The sequence below is a fragment of the Arachis stenosperma genome, chromosome 9 (assembly GCF_014773155.1).
Source record: "Arachis stenosperma cultivar V10309 chromosome 9, arast.V10309.gnm1.PFL2, whole genome shotgun sequence".
Taxonomy (NCBI): Eukaryota; Viridiplantae; Streptophyta; class Magnoliopsida; order Fabales; family Fabaceae; genus Arachis; species Arachis stenosperma.
The window spans coordinates 161,986,198-162,009,813 of NC_080385.1; the positions used below are offsets into that span (position 1 = coordinate 161,986,198).

Consider the following 23,616-nt stretch of genomic DNA (forward strand, 5'->3'; position numbering starts at 1 on the left):
TAATTGATTAATTTTTAAATTTTATTAAGTAATTAAAATTGATGATGTGATATTATTAAAAAATTATAACTTAAATTTAATGTATAAAAATTTAATATTAATTTTTATATAATAAAAATAGATTAATTTTTATATAATTAAATTAGGGTAAAAATTCAGATGCAGTCAACTTCACAAGTTGATAATTGAGAGCCGTTAGATAATTTGATTGATTTGACTAAACTTTTATTTAACAACTTTCTGACTATCAACTTCACATGAAGTCGATTGCACCTAAGTTTTCACCTTAAATTAGATAGATAGATAGATTATGATAATTTTTCTCCAAGAATATCTATCAGTATTCAGTGGATCTGTGGATATATATATATATTATTCAACCGAGATACTAGGACAGTTTCATACGTTAATAACATTCAAATGGAATTTTTTGATGTTACATGTCCCGTAAAACTATATCGATCTAACATGGTCCTGACTCCTGATGAGTACCGGTCCGAATTGACTGGTTTATTGAAAATATATCATCAGATCAATTTAATTTAAGATAAAAATTTATTGATAGCGAACTAATAAAAAATTTAAAAAATTAGTAAAAAAATTAATTAATCATTTAAATTAATGAAAATTTTTAACAGTTAATTAATTTAAAATAATAAATCATAAAATAATTAATCTTTTTAAAAATATTATTTTTATATATAAATATATTATTTTATTATATTCAATTTAATTCGTATTGAATCATTAATTCTCTAATTTTTTATTAATTCAATTATCAGTTTTGTTTTAAGAACCTTAATATCTATTTCATTTCACAACACCGGTAACTTCAAAAAGGGATAATATCGAAATAATTTTAGTGTAGAGATGAAAATATTTGACGCTAGTTTAAATTTCCTCGTTTTTTTTTAAGAAAATAGGAGTGAAACTTAAATTTAAAATTTTTAGGTAAAAATGAAAAAATTATAATATTTGAACTATAGCTCGTTGGTAAATTATGTCAGAGTCTTCCGGAGGAGGATTTTAACCCATATATATTCAAGTTGCTGGTATGGATGAAAATGGAAGTATATATGCATGTACCTGGCTAAGAACCAACTAACATGCATGGTAGATATAATGTTGTAGTATTCAAACTTCATCACAAACAAGCTTTAGAGTATGAAAAGGAAAAAACAAACAAACAAATAATTGATATAGCAGAAAATGACACTACAGCTATTTAATTTATTTCCAAACGAATAATGACCTCCCTTCCTCAACATCACCATGCTTACGGACCACGACCTTTCATCACCAAATAAGTATAAACAAAGAGAGAATAACGTACCCATTCTAAAGTGTAACTTTTTCATACTTTAATTTGTTTCATCTGTGTATTTATCTCATCTCATGTCCAATTATTAAGGTGGACAATAACCTAGTAATTACTTTTATAAAAAATTAACAATTAAAAATCGTTAAATAATAATTCAGTAAAATATCAAATTATTTAAAGAATTTTGAATATCGACTTGACGAGAATATTGCTGTAAGTGGGTCTTACAGCCAATTATTAAACAAGCCATAATGCAATGCAAGAGCAGCAGTTTTTCACTTTTCATTCACAAAACCACCACTCCCCAAACTACTATAAAACCCACCAACCACCACACATTAAATACACATTCACACTCTTCACTGCTCCCTCTCTTTAACATAGATTGCAAGGAATGGAGCCTGTCGTCTCTGCTTCCACTTCAGCCACCAAGCCTCCTCCTGAAGTGCAGGCAGCGGAGGCAACCGCCACTATGCAACCTGCCCCACTGCGCAAGATCATGGCGGTGGCCAGCATCGCCGCCGGCATACAGTTCGGCTGGGCCCTACAACTCACATTACTCTCACCCTACGTCCAAATACTCGGAACTCCACACATGTGGGTCTCCTTCATCTGGTTCTGCGGCCCTGTCTCCGGCATCCTCGTCCAGCCTCTCGTCGGCTACCACAGCGACCGCTGCACCTCCCGCTTCGGCCCCCGCCGCCCGTTTATCGCCGCCGGAACCCTAGCCGTCGCCTTCGCAGGCTTCTTAATCGCATTCTCTGCCGACATCGGCCACCTCCTCGGCGACGAACTAGTCGCCACCGGAGAGGAGCACAAAATCCGTCCGCGCACCATCGGCCTCGTCATCCTCGGCTTCTGGATCATTGACTTCGCCAACAACATGCTCCAAGGACCGTGCCGCGCTCTCCTGGCCGACCTCGCTGCGGGGAATCAAAGCAAAACGAAAACCGCGTACGCACTCTACACGCTCTTCATGGCGGTCGGAAACGTCCTGGGCTCCGCCGCCGGGTCCTCCGGCAGGCTTTACAGAATCCTGCCTTTCACAACGACGAAAGCATGCCACGACGAGTGCGCGGACGTGAAAACGTGTTTTATGATCTCCGTGTTGCTATTGGTTGTTATTGTAACCGTCAACTTGATGTACGTGAAGGAAAAACAGTTAACGGTTTCCATTGGGAAAAGTGAAAAAGGCGGGATGAGAGAATTATTGGGTGCATTGCAGGGGCTTAAGAGGCCGATGCGGATCCTTTTATTGGTGACGTGTTTCAATTGGATTGCGTGGTTTCCGTTTTTTGAGTACAACACTGACTGGATGGGGGTTGAGGTGTACGGAGGGAAGGATAAGGAGCAGAGTGTGTATGATACTGGGGTCCGCGAGGGTGCCACCGGGATGATGGTGAATTCTATTGTGTCTGGTGGCGCGTCCTTGGGGATTGGTGTGTTGGCGCGTGGGCTTGGTGGCGAGAAGAGGCTATGGGGAGTTGTTAACTTCTTGCTAGCCGTTTGTTTGGCCATGACGGTGCCTATCTCCAAGATGGCCAAACATTTGCGGCGGTATGCGGTGGGTGCTGGCGGATCTCTGGAGCCTCTTCCGCCGTCTCGTGGCGTCAAGGCTGCTGCCTTAACTCTCTACGCCGTCCTTGGAATTCCTCTTGCTGTAAGTGGTTATTGCAATTTTAATTAGTAACAATTCCCATCTTCCATTGTCATGCACGCCACGCGCCAGCCATGCATGAAAAGAAGGCACGTAAACTTAAATTTCCCATCATTCTAATTTTTTTTATTTCGTTTTGTTTTTTTTTTTGCGTGAAATGCTATTTCAACAACCATTTTGAAGGAAACAATATTAACATGTGAATTGAGAGAAAATTTATGGAATAAGGTTATGATGACATTTTCATTGTGAATTTTTAAACTGGTTAGCCAATTATATTATTTAATAATTTATAATATTATTTTTATATAAAAATATTATTATAAGAATATCTCCTTAAGATTATAAAATATTCATCGTAATATAATAGACTAGTGTATTAATTAATAATAAAAATATTAAATAGATATTAAAAATTACACTATATATTTATATATAAAAATATATATAATTGAATTTATTATTAATATATATTTTATATTTTAAAATATATTTTATATTAGTAGTTGTTAATATAATTGATTAATTAAATATGTGCAATAATATATAATAGTAACTATGATGTTAATTATTAAAAAAGCGAGTATTTAAATATTGAGAAAAAACTTTAAACGATCTCTCATAATTACTTCGAAAGATAATATACTAGAAAGATAATATATAAGGACCTCAACAAAAAAATTACTCTTTTCAGTTCTTAATTTTTATTTTTATGAGATTAAGTAATTTTTTTTGTCAATATTTTTTTTCTATATTAATGGAATAAGCTTATATGACATGTTAACTGTTGATTCATCCATTAAGAACCAACTAGAATTGACAAATTTTTTTATTAGGAGTCTCACTATCTTTTAAGAATAATTGTCAAGACCGTTTAATTTTTAATTATTTTTTTTAAAATATATTAACTAAATTTATTGTATAAAACTAAGAAACATTAGTCATTTTTAAATTATTTTTGCTTATAAAAATTAAATAGAAGATATATTAGTGATTAACTATCATATGAGAGGTCATTAACAAAGAGGCTAACCAGTCTCAAGAAGTTAAATATCAAAAGTCGAAAAGGATAATTTTTTTTTAATCGATAGTCTCGTAGTCCTTCAAAAAAAATTATTAGGGCGAGATGGGTATTCATTCTTAAATATTTGATAAATAAAATTAACTAAAAACAGCCTGAATTTATTTTATTTAGTATTTATTAATTATTATAATAATTAATGAATACTAAATAAAATCAATTCTAAATTTTTTTCTATTTTTCTAACATTACCGATATATTCGAACTAAAAAATAATAAGTTTAAGTCTATTTTTTATATAAATATATAATGAATATTTTTTTAAAAAAATTGTGAACCAAATTTTGTCTAGTATCATAAATATAGATATAGACTATTGACAAATTTAGTAAGTTGTTTATGTTTGACCATATTTTTATAATATTTTAACATAGTATTATTGATTGACCATTTCGTAAGTTGTTGAAATAACTTATCTTTTTTCGTAAGTTATTGATTAATTTTTAAATTCCTACATCTTATTTCCTATAATTCCTTCATTATTTACCAATTTATGTTATTTCCAACTAAAAAAAGGGTTAAAGTGCAAGGACTAAGTTTTCCACTGAAATGCTAGCAAGTTAAATATCTATTTTTGAGAACTTGATTCATGTGCAAGATTTGGTAGTAATAACCTAACTCTCATTATATGGTCGTGTTCAGATCACTTACTGCATACCCTTTGCTCTGGCATCTATATTCTCCACCAACGCAGGAGCAGGACAAGGTTTGATAATCATAACCACTTAAATCATTGAATTTGAAAAATTTTAATTACTATTGATTTGGGATTTACTATTAATAACGATCATGGTCTCATCCTAAAATGCATAACTTTTTTGTTTATTTTTGTATCAAATATTCAGGTCTATCCCTGGCAGTTCTCAATCTTGCAGTTGTCATACCACAGGTCAGGATCAAATTTCAATTCATATGTTTTTTCTCTTCCTTTCTAATTAATGATTCATTTCATGTCTAGAAGAATTGATTAATTAATCACATGCACATGTATACTTATATGTATACAGATGTTGATGTCTGCTGTTAGTGGACCATGGGACAAATTGTTTGGTGGCAGTAACCTGCCATCTTTCGTGGTTGGTTCCGTAGCGGCTGCAATCAGTGGCATACTGTCCATAACCTTGCTGCCCTCTCCGCCGCCGGACGTCAAGGCTGCAATCACCGGAGAAGGCTTTCATTAATTAATTAATCAATGCAACATTTTAGTTATCCATCTCATGTATAATTGGCAAAAAACAGAATGCTCTTTTAATTTAACTAAAGCTGCTTGCTTAATTAAGATCATTTAGGTTATCCAACCAGATGCTACAAGCAATTACCGATTTTGCTGTATCAACCATATCTATCAAATGATACGCATTAATAAAATGAAAGTTTGATGCGTGGCTGCACATAACCATAGCTTGTTCAAGACCCATCTAGCACTACTCTGTTTTTCTTTTTTGTTTTTTTCCACGGTATTTTCAACCGCCAAATCAAAAATTAATTGGTGGCGGATTTAACCTCCGTTTAAGGATTTGTTGTGGGTCAATGAGTTGTTACATATATAAAACAAAATTTAAAATCCGGACATTTGTTTAAATAAACTAGTGAGTTAATCACTAGACCAACTTAACTTAGTTCAACATTATCTTTTTTATTGTACAATAATAAGGTTCACGAATCAAGAATGTTTTTCAATAAAAAAAAAGTCAAATTTATTTTTTATAATGAAAAAAAAAAAAGACATTATGTATAGTATATGTTTTTCTCAAAAATTTAATTATAATATTTATTTTTTGTCTAATTTAATCTTACTATTTACCAAAGGAATTTTCTAAGAATAATATAATTGTAAAGTGCGTGATTGCTAAATATTTGATGATTAAATATATGAATTAAAATGCATGGTTATTAACTTATTATGGACCCGAGAGACGGAATGTATGATTACAAAATAAGTAGATGAGTGATTTGTTCAATAATAATATTATTAGAAATAAGAGGTTAAATTAAAAAAAATATATAGTGTATTATTGAGTGTATATAAATAATATAATGTATAAAGATATATATAGGTATTAGAAGAATCAAAATAATAAAAGTATAATATTCTATAATAAATATACATATATGCTAAATAATGCTAATTGGTCCAATTGATTCGAATTATACTATAACATTCCTCTTCAAACTCAAGTGGGAGCTAAAGATACTATTTTGAATTTTGACACTAGAATCCGAAAAAGAGTAGGATGATGATGAGTTTTCGTGAAGATATCAGCAATTTGATCTAGAGTCCTAACAGCTACGAGACGAACAACATCAATAAGAAGGCATTGTCAGACAAAATGATAATCAATCTTAATGTATTTGATGCGTTCATGAAAAACATCATTATGAGCAATATGAATAGCACTGTGATTGTCACAATAAACATCACTAGAAAAAAGATCAACATTGGAGTTAGTGAAAAACGTTGACTGAGTAGAAGGAATGAACTTAAATGAGGAGAACTTAGAAAACATACGATGCTCCCAGACTAAACATGACAAGATATACGAATACGTCTAGAAAGAAGATTTCAACAATGATAACCCTTATGTTCAGTTCCATAACCAAGGAAACAAGACATGCGAGCCTGAGGTTCAAGTTTATTATATTTATGAGGTTGAAGAAGAATAAAACAGACACAACGAAAAATTCAAAGAGAATTGTAATATGAAGAAGTATGATAAAGACGCTCAAAGGGAGTAATGTTACTAAGGACAAAAGAAAGGAGTCTATTGATAACATGAACAACAGCATGAATTGCTTCACCACAAGTATGCAGGACACAAAGAAGAAATAAGCAATGCACGAACAGAATCAAGAATGTGATGGTGTTTGCGTTCAGCCCGTCCATTTTGTTAAGTGGATTTTTATTTTTCTTAGATGTGTTTGGATGAAAGGAAAATAAAAAGGAAAAAAATGTTATAAAAAGATAATTTTATCCTTATATTATAAAATATATTGAAAAAAGTAAAGGAATAATATTGGAAGTAGAGAGAGAATTAGTTTTCTCTCCATTTTCTTTCCACTCTTGGAGGAAAAAAATTGGTGGATCCCATCAATATTTTTCCATCCATTTTCCTTCCTCTCCCATTTCTCTCCTCAACCAAACAAAGGAAAATAACTATTTTCCTTCCAATTTCTTTCCCTTCCTTTTCTTTCCTCCCATTTTCACCTCAAACAAACACACCTTAAAGATTATGAAAAACTGAGTTTTAATCATAATGGCAAAGTTAATATAAATTTGAGATAACTCATGGCAATTAGTCATCAAATAAACCCAAGTAAAGCGTGAATAATCATCAATAAAAATTATAAAATATCAAGCCCCTCCCATAGAAGTGATGGGAGCAGAGCCCCAAACATCAAAGTGGATAAAATTAAAAGGAGAGCAAGTAAGAGGTGAATTATTGTGAAAAGATAAAGCAGATTGTTTGACAAAAAATGCAATTAAAAGACTCATTATTAACCTGACCCGAAACACCTTTATACACAAGAGAACGCAATTTTTCTAAAGAGCTGTGGGCAAGATGGTAATGCCACAAGTGAATGGTAGACGGAAAAAAGATAGCACAAAGATTTGACACAGGAATATGAAGATTCTCGAGCTCAAATAACCTTCCGACCTTACATCCAATCCTAATGATCTATCTCGTCTGACGATCCTGCACACGACAACCAGAAATAGAAAAATTGACATCAAAATCGAGTTCAACAAGTTGACCAACAGAAATAAGATTAAAGTTTAATTTTGGAATAAAATAAGTATCAGAGAGATTAAGTTCGGACTGTGAAATAAAACCCTTATGTGTTGGATATAAGAGAAAACCAACAGCAATGCTGACAGAATGTGCATTTGTGGTGGTAGACAAAGATGAAAAAGGATGATGTAAAAGAGACATGTGATTAAAGTAATCCAAAATCAAAATACCATTTAGAATTATCTAGAGGAGTGAAAAGAGTAGCAGAGGTATTAGTAGAAAATGAGAGAAGTAGTTTAAGAAGATATTCAATGTTGGACGGAGAGACAAAAGGTGGTTTGAGAGAAGTAGAGTTGGTGGAGTCAGTAATAGCAGCAGCAACAATAGAAGCTGGCACATTCTTATTAGTGTAGTTAGAACGGGAATGATATTTGTGTTGATATGAATATTGTGGGCGAATAAGACAGGTAGTAATCAAGTGTCCCAAGAGCTTGTAATAATGATAGAAGAGTGTTGGACAATTAGAGCCAACGTAACATTTCTGTTTACATTTTCGACATTCAATAGAATGACAGTTTGAGAAGAGGTACCCAAAACAGTTACAATTACGACAGAATGTACTCTTTTTGTCTATGGCAGCAAAAACATCTGATTTTTTTATGATAGTAGATACAAAGACGAGAAAAGAGAAGAAACTGCAAAATCGGGACAGAAATAAAAAAAATGGATGACAGAATCGAAAAGAGCTCACCAAAAAATCTTAGAAGGGGTCCCACTGACTGCCACGTCAGCAAAAGGATGACACGTAGTAATAAACGAGTAGTGGAGGAGAAAGACACATGGACGAGTGACTGGGTGTGCGGGTCGAACCAACGGATCATAACAGGCGACACACGAGGTTGGGAAGCGAGTTGGTAGGAGTCACTTATGCACGACACGTGTGAAGCTCCTAGATTGTTGATCGTTGCCGAAGATCTAACGATTCTGGAAGCGTTTGGATAGAGAAAAATGTTGAGCGGACATGGGCCTTGCACAGGCATGTCCGGCAGTTTCCAATAACTGGGCTGTTCTCTGTGTACTCATAATAGTGAGACGAAGACGATTGTATGGCCAGTGACAGAAGAAAATTTCAGAAAGTGGAGAGTAAAAACAGGGACAGAATATTAACTATGAACTAATTTTCATGGAAAGAGAAAGAAACCTATGCTCTTGATACCATGTTAAAAATAAGAGATTAAACTGGAAAAAATATAGTGTATTATTGAGTGTATTTAAATAATATATATATATATATATATATATATATATATATATATATATATATAGGTTCTAGAAAAATCAAAACAATAAAAACATAATATCCTATAATAAATATACAGACATACTAAATAACGCTAATTGATCTAATTGATCTATTTATATTCTAATAAATATAAAATGATAATATCAAAATACAAAAAAAAATTAAAATTTATCTTATTTAATATTTATTAAAAAATATTAAATAAAATAAATTCTAATTATTTTTAGTTAATTTATAGTTACCAACTATTTCCGAATATAATACATATGAGAGGAGAAAGTCTGCTAATTATTTGGTTGTTAAAAAGTGTCTCATTATTTGAAATACTTTCGGTACATCAAATCAAATAAATAATTACTATCGAATAACAGTGGAATTTCATGGTATATTTGTATAGCCAGTTATTAATTTAAATTAAAAAATTATTATTTATATATGAATTAAATTTTGATATTCTTTTAGTATAAAAATACGTATTTTATTTACTTAATACTACTTCAATAAAAAAATTATTTTATATATTAATCACGTAAATTATCATTTAAAAAATAGATATAATTATATGATTATGTAAAATATTTTATATTATCAATATATCAAAATTAACCTCTATATATATACTAAAAAGTTTTATAGGTATCTAAATACGAACTTTATTGCATTAATTATATTGAATTGTTACATTATTCGCGCTTCAATTTTTTTTTAAAAGTTATATATTGACACATTAGATATATTATCAGAATTGAGACTAAATTAACCTCACTCAACCTTTAAAAATTAGCTCCTAAGGAGAGATATTTTACATTTATAAATAATTTATAATTTAAAAAATATAAATAGATAATAAAAATATTAAATAATGTGAACAATTGATATATCGGATATTCAATTTAGTAAATATGTGCATAATTATTTTAATATTAATAAGATTTAGGTAAATAATTTAAAAATATAGTGTATTTTTATTTTATTAGTGATTGTTCATATTATTTAAAAAAATTATTAGTTAAGTAGCATAATCCATAATTTTATATCATAAAAAAAAGTCTATAGCATTCCGGTTCTGTGAAGATTTTCCAAACAAAAGGACTAAAAGGTAGTCTACACTCTACATTGTGTGACTTGTGCTGATGATGTAAGCCTTGGCCAAATTAATTAAGAGTGTGGTCCAAAATTAAATTTACCCTGAAATTGTCAACTCTCTCGTTAGCCGACTTTGAATAATGTTGGTAATTGATAATCAACCCAGTGATTAAGCTGTAGATTTTACGTCTTCCATAAGCTTTAGCCTAATTTCCACTCGCCTAATATACCAGCAGTACCTTTTATTTCAAATTATTGAAAAAGAACTTAAGAGATAGCTTAAAGATATACTTAATTTGGCGTATTAGGCTAGAAAATATGCATGTGAAATATTGGTGTATGCCTACACACAAGTGGGAACATATTACCATCAGTTTATGGTCCATTGGCTTGGTTGGTCCCGCTTGTAATCAGAACTGAAACTTCAAAGAGATCAACAACAATTTTGCCTAACTCAACTCAGACTGGAACTTGAGTGATGTTAAAGTGTGGAGTTCAAATGGAACTTGTATGATGTTAACGACATCCCCACATGTCCTTTAACTCTAACTGAATTCAAAGCAATTCACTAACGCCCTTGCAACTCCATTCAAACATGAAAATAACAACTAGTAACTACAAAACAAACAAATCATTATTTGCGAGAGCCACTGAAAATGACACCACTAATTAAATATGAAACCTTAGTCAGACTATAACGTGCACTCAGTCTATATTGGCGACACATATTTGAGTGCATATAAAATCCATGCATATCTCCACTCCATAACATTTATTTGGCTCTTTTCCCAAGTTCAAACTTCAAACCATTTATCATTCATGCACATTCAGAAGTTGAGTGAGCAATTTTTGGAAACAAAAACTTTATGTACCAATTTTTAGGAGTAATAGAATAAACCTTTTATAAATGGAGTCTGTCAGTGCCACCAAACTTCATCCTCCTCATGCGGAGGAAGCTCCGGTTGCTCCACCGACTGATCAGCTGTCTAGCCCTCTAAGTAAGATCATCACCGTCGCGACCCTCGCCGTAGGCATACAATTCGTGTGGGCCCTACAGCTCACCATACTCACACCCTACGTCCAAATACTCGGAACCCCTCACATGTGGGTTTCCTTCATCTGGCTCTGCGGCCCTATCTCCGGCATCATCGTCCAGCCCCTCGTTGGTTTCTATAGCGACCGCTGCACCTCCCGCTTCGGCCCCCGCCGCCCCTTCATTATCGCCGGAACCCTATCCGTTGTCTTCGCCTCCTTCCTCATCGGCTACGCTGCAGACCTAGGCCATTTCCTTGGTAACTCCGACGAAGCCAACCTCCGCCCTCGCACCATTGCCGTTTTCATCGTCGGCTTCTGGATCATCGACTTCGCCAACAACCTCCTCCAGGGACCGTGCCGCGCCTTCATCGCCGACCTCGCCGCCGGAGACCACAGCAAGACCAGAACCGGCTACGCCTTCTACACGCTCTTCACAGCCGCCGGGAACATCCTCGGCTCCGCGGCGGGATCCTCCGGCGGAATCCACCGCGTGCTACCGTTCACAAAAACGGCATCGTGCGACGAGTACTGCGCGGACGTGAAGACGTGCTTCCTCTTCGCCGTTGCGATTCAGCTAGTGCTGGTAACTGTTACTGTTACGTACGTTAAGGAAAAACCGTTACGAATAACGGATTCAGTTGGAAATGGCGGGAAGGGAGGGATTGGGGAATTATTCAGTGCATTGCGGGAACTCAAGAGACCAATGTGGATCTTATTGTTGGTGACGTGTTTCAATTGGTTCGCGTGGTTTCCGTTTTTACTGTACAACACTGATTGGATGGGGGTTGAAGTGTATGGTGCGCAGGATAAGAAGGAGAGGGTGTACACTATGGGGGTGCACGCGGGTGCGTTGGGAATGATGTTGAATTCCATTGTGGCGGGTGCCGCGTCGTTGGGGATTGGTGTGTTGGCGCGTGGCCTTCGCGGCGAGAAGAGGCTCTGGGGAGTCGTTAACTTCTTGCTCGCGGTTTGTTTGGCCATGACGGTGGCGGTTTCTAAGATGGCCGAGCATTCTCGGCGGTATACGGTGGCTCATGACGGGGTTCGGGAGCCACTGCCCCCTCCTGCGGGAGTCAAGGCAGCTGCGTTGACTCTTTACTCCTTTCTTGGACTCCCATTCGCGGTAACTAACTAACTAACTACTAATTTCGTATATTCTGCATCTAAATTCTTTTTAAAAAGAAAAAAAAATTAACAAAAGAATATTTACTAAAATTAAATGAAGATATGTTGTGTTGCTTTGGCATGTGCTTGATTCTTTAACAATCTTATCACTTTAACAGTCCCCGATTCAATAATAGAAACAATTTAATACAGTACAAATTAGAATTAATTTTCGTTGCATCAAATTGAGCTCTCTTTTTTTCAACTGACATGTACAAATCTATTAGCCTTTTACTTAAAACAATAATAATAAGTAACATCTTAGTTTAATTAATTATTTGTTGATTTGTTTCAGATTACTTGTAGCATACCCTATACTCTAGCATCTATATTCTCCAGCGCAGCAGGGGCAGGCCAAGGTACGTTCAAAGTTCATACCCAGTAAAACTAATTAATTAATTACTAAGTTGAGATCGCTCGGGTAGAGTAAAATATGTAATTAATTAACGTGTTTTAAATTTGTTGTTGTTTGATCAAAATATTCAGGGCTATCCCTTGCAATTCTGAATCTTGCAGTTGTGATACCACAGGTTAGAATTTCACTTGACATGTTTAAAACACTAAAACTTGATTAGAGGCAAGACGATGATGCTTATGATTATGATTATGATTATTGATGACAGATGGTGATGTCTGTGGTTAGCGGACCGTTTGATAAACTTTTTGGTGGTAACTTGCCATCGTTTGTGTTGGGTGCTGTGGCAGCTGCAATCAGTGGAATACTATCATTGTTTTTCCTTCCTTCTCCCCCGCCTGATTTCACCAAAGCTGCTGCAACCTCCACCCCTGCTGCCTTCCACTAATCACCAAACAACAGAGTTTGAATATCATGATCATGATGAATTGGTGGGATGTTATATCCTACTGCTATTGGTGCTTTCTGTAGATTTCTAGTATTATTGACTGATCATGATGATGAGGATGATACAGAGTGAAAGTTACATTTTCTATATATATATCCTCAAAGTGGAGAGATTCATGGATCTTGTTCAACCATACACATACAGTAATAATGCCTTGTTGATCATGCATGCACCAGTCACAATTCACAGACAAGACTCAACATTGTATTTCTTTATCGCCAAGAGGAATTACTAAAAAGAGAAACTAAAATACCATTGTAGGAAGGGGGTAAAAAGATATATTTTTATTTATTTGATTTATTTTAGAAGAGAAATGATGGCATGGAAAAATCCAAATTGAAAATTGCATCCTAAGTTGCTTTAATTTTTAGTCTTCCCTTCTCTTGCGTCGGATCATTAATCTAATTACAAAATGTGAAACTGATTATAAATAAAATTTATTATTGAATGTGACAGAAAAGTAGTGAAACTTTTAATAGAGAGAAACACAAGTTAGGAAGCATTTTTAGTGGAAAAAAAAAAGACTTGAATAAGAGAAATTCATACTTTTAATGAAAACCCACAACCTTAGACATGTCAAATAAATATTTGTATGCATATATTAGATCATGTCTAATAAAAAATAAATGTTTTAAAATGGTCTAAAGAAGGGGTTGAATTTATGATTATTTTTTAAATATTTTTGTCTTTTTTAATTTTGATTAGAAAAACATATAGTTGCTGAAATATTTATCAAGTAAAAATTTAAGAGATAATTTTATTTTGTCTCTTTATAACGCTTTTAAGAACAGAGCAATATTTACTTTTAGAATAATTATGACTCTGAGATAAAGATAATATATGGGACATTTTTTTTTGTCTCTTCATGAAAGAGAAACAGAAGAAGATTAAAAAAGAGAAATTCATAGAGCTATGTATTTTTGTTCAACCATCATGTGCAATGTAATCTACATTCATTCTTTTTCACAATAGCGGTGAAATTTTCACTATCTTTTAAAGATTACAAGCACTAATTTTTCTAAGATTCAACTTAATCCTATCTAGAATAAACCCAACTTCTATCCAAATTAGATTTGACTAGATTCACTCCCTAAATTTTTAACCACTAAGTACTTACCCAACTTTGTAAGAAAATTCCCTTAGAATCATGTGTACAAAACAGAAAAAATATACAAAAGAGCTTTGATATAATTTTCTAGCTTTTTCTTGTATCTCTCTTTACCTTTTCTCTCAATGATTTTTACTGATTCTTTACTATATGCCTTTTTTCATTGAAAAAAAATAAAGAAAAGATGAACACCGAAGAACAAAAAATTCAATGTAAAACTCTGAAGAAAAAGAGAGGGATAGCTTGTAAGCTATGAGAATTTAAACTATGTGCTCACTCCTTGAATCAATCTTTAGTCGTTTATCCCTTTAATAGAGGAGTAAATCTTTCAAAGCTTAAATCTTAGATTGAACAGTTGACTTCCTTCTTTTTCAATGTCACAGCAGCAGCAACAATAGCGCAGAAGACAGCAGTAGTGATTAAAGCAAATATGCAATCAAATCCAGCTGCTTCTCTTTCATCTTTTTTCAATTTTCTTCAAGGATCTGAGCCGTATATCAAAACTTTGGCTCCAAGTTTAATTTTTTACCTTTGATTTGTAGCAGAGTTTCATAGCCTCCACTTTCTTCCATTTTTCAGTTTGGTACTTGAGGGAGAATAGCATCTTCAACAAGTTACCAATAAAACACCAAAATAAAAAGAATTTTTTAATTTACCTCTTTGATTTGATCTTGGCTTTTGAACCCTAACTTTTGACTTGCTTAATTTTGGTAATCTATTTTTTCTTCTTTGATTTGAATCCAAATCAGACTATTTTTTTCTTGCTTTTCTTTTGAAATGTTTCACGTGAATGAGAGAGAAGAGATAAGAAAGAGAACTGATTGGGTGACTTTGATTTGGTTTAGATGGAAATGAAGTTTCATTTCTTAGTTAGCAACTATTTCTTTGAGTCATGAGAGTGTGATATGATCTTGGACTTGAATCATCAATTTGACATTAAACTTATTTTTTGTTCTAATAAAAAAGTGTTGATATGATAAACAACTATTTCTTTAAAGTTTATAGGCCTGAAGTTTGCTATTGGGCCTATTTTATTTTCTATTAATATCTACACAAATAATAAATTAATCGCACACATAATTAGATTTTTAACCTAATAATAATATTTAGTTATCATCAATTAATTTATTATTTTTTAAATTCAACAAATAATTACTACTCCTCACATAAAAGTTCTACTTCCAGTCATTTATTCAAAACAGAAAAAGCCTTTCATTATAACTGCAGCATTAAAATATTTTTGAGTAGACTAATCAATTTTAAAAATATATATATACATAATAGAGCTTAATGTAGACCTCGGCATAGTACTTATATCACATATATAGTGTATAATCAAAGGTAAATATCTATATTCAAATAATATAATGCATTATTAAAATTCTGTTTGAATATTGTGGATATAACACAAGAGAATATGAATATGATCACAGAAAGCTTATTATTTGACTGTGAAAAATAGAAAGAGACACACAAACAATTCATGTACTTATTTCTATTGGTTTTAGCGGTATAGATCCAATCACACCCTAAAGAAACTATTACCATGTTGCCTATGTATAAAATTAAATATAGACCATAAATGAGTTGTAAAAGAAAGCAAAACACCAAAGGCTATATAATAAGACCAGCTACAAAACGTCCAACACCATGACAGGGGACACCAATAAACATAAATTGCTTTGTAACTCCTTCCCATCAGCACTTTCCATAAAATTAGCACTAACCAACAACATTAGTATGCATAGTGTTTTTTTTTTTTTCCATGGAATCTCCTAACCTGTCAGGTTAAGAATTAATCCGTTGCAGATATGAGCTTAAAAAGGGTGTATTGCTGATCAATGAGTTGGTGCATGTACAAGACAGAATTCGAACTATCGACACTTACTTAAACGGACAAGTGAGCTGACTACTCGTTCAATTCAAATTGGTTATTAGTTGGTATAGTTAGTTATGCAGAGAGATTAGTTTACCATTTTCTGTTTCATTCAGTCATGCAAGCCTCGCTCCCTCTGCTCCAGTTTTTTTGTTTGGGGAGTCATACTCCCTCCTAAAGTTTTGTCTGGACTGCTTTGTTGGGCCTGGTTTCTGGGCTTTATTTCTTTTGGATCTACAAAGTTTAGGGCCCTTGGGCTTTATCCTTTTAGTCCATGGAATACCATACTTTATACATATATAACATTGGTAAATTGTACAAAAACCAAAAAAAAAAAGCATTGGTAAATCACTAAATCCTCAACCAAAAAAGTGTTAAATCTTAAAACAATATTGTGCAAACAAAAAGTAGGCCATCTAAAATTAGAAATGTATCTTATGAATTGGAAGAAAGCCTTAATTGATCCAACAAGGGGCAGAGAAGTGTAAATATCATTAGAGGATCAAGCATATATCCGGAAAAAAGATATACAAGAATATTATTAGCAGCCTTTTTTGCTATCATCAGTTCCATTATATTAATAAGAAAAAAGATAAGTATTATCATGCTTTAATTTGTTCAAAGAGTTAGCTGAAACGCTAGGATTGATTCGGATAGAAACCTTTTTGAATGAGCTTTAATTTTTGTGTGCGTAATTTACTTATCAACCGGTTGATTCGATCTAATTTTTAGAATCATAATAATTTACGTATCAAATCATCTAATAAATTCTTTACTCAACTTTAATTAGTTACATACTCAATGGTGGTTCTAAATTTTACAATTTCATTTATGAACCGAACTGAATTGGCCACCAATTTATTATTCAACCAATTTGATTAATCGGTTTAATCTGATTTTCAAAAATATGGTAATTTATACATCAAATTATCCATAAAATATTTCACCCAACTTAAAGTAATTACCTCAAACTAATTGTATCATTCAAGATACATTAATACATACATAGTTATATATATACAAAAATAAAACTTTAAAATTTTTGTATTCTATCCAAATGTCAAATTAACTTTTTTTATCGAAAAGATATTAGAGATGGGAATTTTGTTAGGTAAATAATAATTTTCGTAAATAATATAAATAATTGACTTTAAAATTGGTTCAATAAAGTGAAAAACACACTACACTCTTATGAAAATTACAAAAATCATAAGTGAAGAAGGGAAATTACCGTACAGAAAAGTATAGGTGAATAATAAAAATATTAAACAATGTAAACAATAGATATATCAGATGTTCATTTTACTAGTGTACAGATGGTTATTTTAATATTAAAATTTAAAGGGTTAATTTAAAAGTGTAGTGTATTTTTATTTGATTGGTAGTTGTTCATATTGTTCAACAAAGTCATTGTCTCCCTAGCATTCTCCTTACCGTATACGTAACTGCATTGTTTACTAAACTCATTGTCTACCTATATTTTTCCTAAGGAAAAGTCTAAGGGGCCAGCAATTTTATTGCATTTTGGCCAGCATGTAACCAGCAGAGAAATATAAGCCATTGGATGAAATCTCACACCAATCTCATACCATCAAATCATCATTGATAGTTAGTTGATGGCTACCAATCACAAATATTGTTGACCCCTAGCATTGCTCTTTTCCTTTTTAGGAAAAAGGATAAATTTTAACGTTTGTCTAAAACAAGTGAATGCATGCAGACACACGTAGACATAGATATATAGGTAGGTTATAATTGAAATACCTAACTTAAAGCATAAGAAATAAATTGAAGATGGAACATTATTATTGGATATGAAGTCTTCATATAGAAGCAAAAAATAAAAAGGAACAACGTATAGCATGCAGTGCGCTGTGCCCACGGTTCTGATGAGATTTGAGAAGAACCTGATACCGATATATATATATAGATCAGCCATTCTACACATATTCCATATCTTCAATCAATCAATTATGCATTACATGCATTAGTTTACGTCCAACCATGCATATTTATCACTCATCCATTTCATAAACCTATTATCCTTAGCTACTTTCTTGTATTATTATTATTATTATTCTGCTCCAATCTTCTAGATACTATACTATACTATACTATATACTATACGGTTTTCAATTTTGTATCTACTATAGTATATACATGTATATTATTCTACCTAATTAGAAAGAAATTGTCATGATGATCTACATACGTAACATTGAAATTGAAATTAAAACTATATGCCTATTGATATGACAAGTTGCATTGTTTACATCATATCTTGAATGAAATCGAATTTGACGTCTCTATATATTCGCACTATGTATATGATTTAATTGGTGACATTGATCGGAATACTATGCTAAAAGGTTATAAGCTATATATATACCCTCATATGCAAATGTCATGTATATCCATCGATCAAAATAACCATCATATAATGTCATTGCAATATATAATAAATAAATAAATATCAATTTAAGGATCAACTGAATAATCCCTTTATTGTATGCATCCTACTCAAGTTGCAACATGTGTATAGAGATCAGATTCCTTTTATGCAACTTAAGTATCAATAAGTTTTGAAAATCTTAAGAAAATCTGATATTTGTTGTAGTACCTCATCATGATATTGAATAAATATTATTTTCAGATAATTAGCTTTCTCAAATGAATAAATTATAGATTATATAGTGAATAATGCTAAATTGGCAGTAAATATTATTATTTTTTTGTTAATATTTGATTAGCAATAATTTAATTCATATATACATATTTTATACACAATAAATATATATAATTTATATATATATATATTTACTAAAATTTTATACACATGAATTAATACAGTCTGCATTTATATCTTTTAAAATTTGTACACATAAAATAATAAAATTTATTTACTAAAAATAATTTAATATTTATATTAATCAAATAATAACAAAAAATATTAGAAATTACTGTGCCAAAATTTCTCATATATATTCTAATTACATCCTCTTTTGGATATATGAACAACTATAATTAATTAAAATTGTATTCTTTTCCCCTGTAACACAGAAGGAAATCACTATATAATCTACATTATTAATGTATGTGTAGGATGAACTAATTAATCTCTGCCGACAACATATGCTTTCAACAAGAACTATATAATTATTACTATTAGCAACTAATTAATTGTGGTTGCATAATATACAAGCCGTGTGAGAAATTATTAAAGCATATAAATTTCATTGTGACGGTAGATTGTTGTAAGCAACCATAGAAGCAGCTTAGGATCCCACTCAGCATAAATTGACTCATAAGATTATTCACACGTACATAGGTAATTAATCAGGACACATTGAAAGAAAGGGGCATTGAAGGTTACGTTCCACGTATTTGTTGATCCATAAATAAGATCTATGCAATTGTAGGACCATATAGGTTATTATATTTTATCGTCCTAATTCCCTATGATAATTATCTCTACTTCCTTAATTAGTAGTCAAGACATTGTCACCAAAACTCGTAGAAAATGTGTGACATTAATTTCTTATCCACTCCTCACCGACCATGCTATAAACAAGTCAAAGAGATAGTGATGTAGTATGTGCTTCTCAATACAATTGATTAATTGAATAAATAAATAAATATTTCGTGTATTTATACTAAAAATAATATTAGAGAATTAATTTTTTCAGATAATATTAATTATTTTTTTAAAATTATTTTTTTTTATCTTAAATTTTAAATGTTTAATTATTAATTCTAAATGATATATGTTTCAAATGCTCGATATATGAAGAGTTCAAATATTATTTAGAAGATATTAGTTTAAATTTTTAGAATATTTTAATTTAATTTGATGTATTTTGATTTTGTTTATTTAATTATTAGATTGGGCCTTCTGCTTATGGGCTCGAGGGTTTTCTTTGTTTTAACCTAATAAAAGGTTATAAATACCTCCTTAGCTATTGTAGTTGTAGTAGAGAATGATTTAGAGGTTTGAAAATCCTTTTTTAGTTTCGTGATGAAACTATGGTGTGGACAATTGAGATTGATGAGTTCCTCTCTTGTAGCATCGGGAAATTGGATAAAAGGTTGAGTAGTCCTTTCGAATCAATTTCCAAACTAAGGTTGAGGAGTCCCTTTCCTGTTGCGTCAAGAAATTAGGTAGAAAGTAGAGTGATTCTCTTTGTTTTTAATTTCAATCTATCCTTTTTATTTCTATTTCAATTTTAATGTATCTTTTTTTATTCAGTTTAAATTCTTATCTTTTTGTTTATCTTTTATTTTTTTATTGTTTTAAATGTTATTTTAAAATTGGGTCGGATATTATTTATCAACTAATATACTGAATTTTTTTTATATAAGATATAATTAATATGTATTAATTAAATGATCATATAAAACAAAAATTACGTAGAAATGAATTGATGAGGGGGGCCATATATTGATGGCATAAGAGGAAGCAAAACATTATCCAAATTGAAGTGATGATGAAGTAGCAAGGAAATTGCGAGATAGAGAAATACCTATAGCCTTGAAAACAAGTAGTCATAACTAACTTCCATCAACTGTATACATTAAATGACGTTAATAACCTAACTAACTATATATCACAAGTCACAAGTCAATGAGGCTTATAGCTTCGCGAGAGATCTTAGTCCCACGTAACTAACTGCCTTTGGAATTTCAGTTTTTCGATAGTTACATAACTTATAAACCTACTCACATTACCTAACATTTGGCATCACAACACATCTTAGCTTGCTATCTACAAAACCCCCCTCTTTAATCACTTGCCAAATGTTTCATACTTGGATCAACCCCTTATTTTTATTTTATTCTACTTGAAAAGTCTCATTCTTATATATAACTCTATGTTTATATTATTAACTATCAATATTGTATTTAAATAAGGAAAATTTAAAAATTCTTTTTGGCGTTCGGTCTTACTTTGTTCAATCTTTTGTTGGTCAAAACGCATCAAAAGTAATTTTTTAAATAAAGTATATTTTTTGTTGTCTTTAAAGTTTTTGAAAAAATTTAAAAATATCTTTAAATTTTAATTTATTTTAATTTTATCTTTGATGTTTTAAATATGCTTTAATTATATCATTTTTGTTAATTTTTAATAGTTAATTTTTTGTTTCCAATTTTAACTTCTAATCCTAATAGTGTTTGGCAATTGGCACATACATTGCCTAATCTATCCTCTCTCTTTCTTTCTAATCTCATTCCATTCCAACAGATCAACACCTCCACTTTTCTTCTCAACCATCGCTCATCCTCTCATTCATCTTTCTTGCTGTAACCACCGGCACCACACCAACCACCAGCCAATTTAATGAGAGGATGAGAGGATGAGATTGGAAAGAAAAGTGGAGGTGTTGGTTTGTTGGAATAGAATGAGATTGAAAAAAAAGGAAAAAGATGGATTAGGCAGTGTGCCAACTATTAAACGCTATTAGAATTAGAGATTAAAATTGAAAATAAAAAGTTGACTATTGGTTGACTATAAAAAAATTAACAAAAAGAATATAATTGAAGCATATTTAAAACATTAAGAATAAAATTGAAACAAATTAAAACTTAAGGATATTTTTGAAATTTTTCGAAAACTTCAGAGACAAAAAAAATACTTTATCCTAATTTTTTTCGTTTAGTTGACCGACTCTTAATAAAAACACCAATGTAATGAGTTATAAAACTTTGAAAAAATTATCACTACAAAATTAGATATTATGAAAGAATTTAAGATTATAAAAAATTTGTGTTCCTCTTCTGATCAAAAATTCTTTTTAATATTTTCAAACTCTTCTCTAGCATGAAAAAATAACAATTTGTGTTAAACAATGTATTATCTATCTAGCTAAACTTCATAACCAAAAGATAAAAACAAATTAAGAAAATAAGTAACGCGATAATGGTGATGGATCTTGTCTAATAATTATTGCAAAAACAAGAGGGACACAAAGAATGTAACTTATTGAACGAGTTTATACCTCCTTGATGAATAATCGGTACAAAATTGCAAGTTGGATTTGATTGTACTATATATCTTTTGAGAAAGATATCAAATGGTACATCAAACACCCAATTTGAGAAAGATCAGAATATAAAGAAAAAATAGAGTATATATAGAAGAATTGCCTCAAGCTTTCTCTAGTGATTGTTATTTATATATACCAATAATTCTGAAGAAACAAAATATTCTTCCTTATCATTATCTTTTCTTGCATTCATATTAAAAGGACTAGTTTCGTTACTATTTTTTTCCGCAACGCACGGGAATCAGATTCACCATTTTTCTTAATTCCCTTCAAATAAAGGGTTCCTGCAGTGATTTTTTAAGCCATTTGCAATTTTGCATTCCCAATTAATCGAATGAAAATAATAAAAAAAAAAGAAATAAAAAATGCATGCATAAAAAGCCATGTAACCTTATACTTCATAATTTTAAAGGTCGTTTTCAATTTGCAAGGCAAATGATATATTACATACTTGTTTAACTAAGGAGTTAATTTTTTTCAATCAATATCAGTCATAGAATGGTTTTTTCTTTCAGATTTTGAATCATAAATCTATAACTTTATCTAATTTTTAAAAATCATAAATTTTAAATTTAAAATCATAAATCTTTCAAAAAAAATGAGTTAAAAAAATAATTTTACAATAAAATTAGTTAGTATTAATGAGGAAGTATAGGGAGCCAATAGAATATCTATACAATGTGTATAATGGATTAATGGGGTATAGGAATATTCGATTCAGTAGGATATCAATGTTTATTATCCCTGGTACCCGAATAATTATTCTGAATAGTATGGGTGTATTGTGTTTGAGAAATTAGTAGTATTTTGTTCTGAATGTTCATTTTTTAACTCATATTCGGCCAAATAAATAGCCCATTATACACATTGTATAAATATTCCATTGACTTTCTAGCAGGATTCGGTATTAATTAATTAAAATTAGTTAATTTCCTATATTCAATACAAAGATAGTGTGAAATTTTCCATAATTTATTTAATTTAAATTCTCAGAAAAAAATAAATTTGATTATACTTATAATATTATTGTTCTTTCGTTATGCATGGATTCACCTTATTAAACGGTGGGATCTTGATATCATTTCACCCAAATTTGAAAATATGGTTTACTAATTATATCATGACACCACTTGTCTCTAAAGTTAGTTATCCTTAATTATTATTAATTCTTAAAGGAAAAATATGGAGAACCAATGTTATTTCAACCATTTTGAAAAACAAATATATAATAAACAGTCAAAAGGAAAAAGAAAAAGAAAAGTATAACAAAGTACTTTTATTTTTTTAATTAAAGAATTTATATCTCTTGTTTGATAGTATACTTTAATTTGTGTATGTAATTAATTTACT

General features: G+C 31.2%; 2 protein-coding genes across 2 annotated transcripts; both read left to right on the forward strand.

The window, feature by feature from the left end:
* The first annotated feature begins 1,662 nt into the window (after positions 1 to 1,662).
* On the forward strand, positions 1,663 to 5,455 carry LOC130950998 (sucrose transport protein SUC5-like). The gene is made up of 4 exons (XM_057879602.1): positions 1,663 to 2,981; positions 4,702 to 4,765; positions 4,905 to 4,948; positions 5,067 to 5,455. Exons 1-4 carry the CDS (start codon positions 1,716 to 1,718, stop codon positions 5,238 to 5,240), a joined length of 1,548 nt encoding a protein of 515 aa, XP_057735585.1. The 5' UTR covers positions 1,663 to 1,715; the 3' UTR covers positions 5,241 to 5,455.
* Positions 5,456 to 10,934: 5,479 nt separating this feature from the next.
* Positions 10,935 to 13,541, forward strand: LOC130947332 (sucrose transport protein SUC2-like). Its single transcript, XM_057875999.1, has 4 exons — positions 10,935 to 12,337; positions 12,674 to 12,737; positions 12,865 to 12,908; positions 13,002 to 13,541. The coding sequence occupies exons 1-4, from the start codon at positions 11,087 to 11,089 to the stop codon at positions 13,179 to 13,181; spliced, it is 1,539 nt and encodes a 512-aa protein (XP_057731982.1). The 5' UTR covers positions 10,935 to 11,086; the 3' UTR covers positions 13,182 to 13,541.
* The last annotated feature ends 10,075 nt before the right edge of the window (positions 13,542 to 23,616 follow it).

Bases quoted from the DNA above. Each gene is read 5' to 3' on its own strand.
- LOC130950998 (XM_057879602.1), top strand. From the start codon at position 1,716: ATGGAGCCTGTCGTCTCTGCTTCCACTTCAGCCACCAAGCCTCCTCCT. The intron at 2,982-4,701 runs GTAAGTGGTTAT...GGTCGTGTTCAG, and splicing joins TCCTTGGAATTCCTCTTGCT to ATCACTTACTGCATACCCTT. The intron at 4,949-5,066 runs GTCAGGATCAAA...ATATGTATACAG, and splicing joins TTGCAGTTGTCATACCACAG to ATGTTGATGTCTGCTGTTAG.
- LOC130947332 (XM_057875999.1), top strand. From the start codon at position 11,087: ATGGAGTCTGTCAGTGCCACCAAACTTCATCCTCCTCATGCGGAGGAA. The intron at 12,738-12,864 runs GTACGTTCAAAG...CAAAATATTCAG, and splicing joins CGCAGCAGGGGCAGGCCAAG to GGCTATCCCTTGCAATTCTG. The intron at 12,909-13,001 runs GTTAGAATTTCA...TATTGATGACAG, and splicing joins TTGCAGTTGTGATACCACAG to ATGGTGATGTCTGTGGTTAG.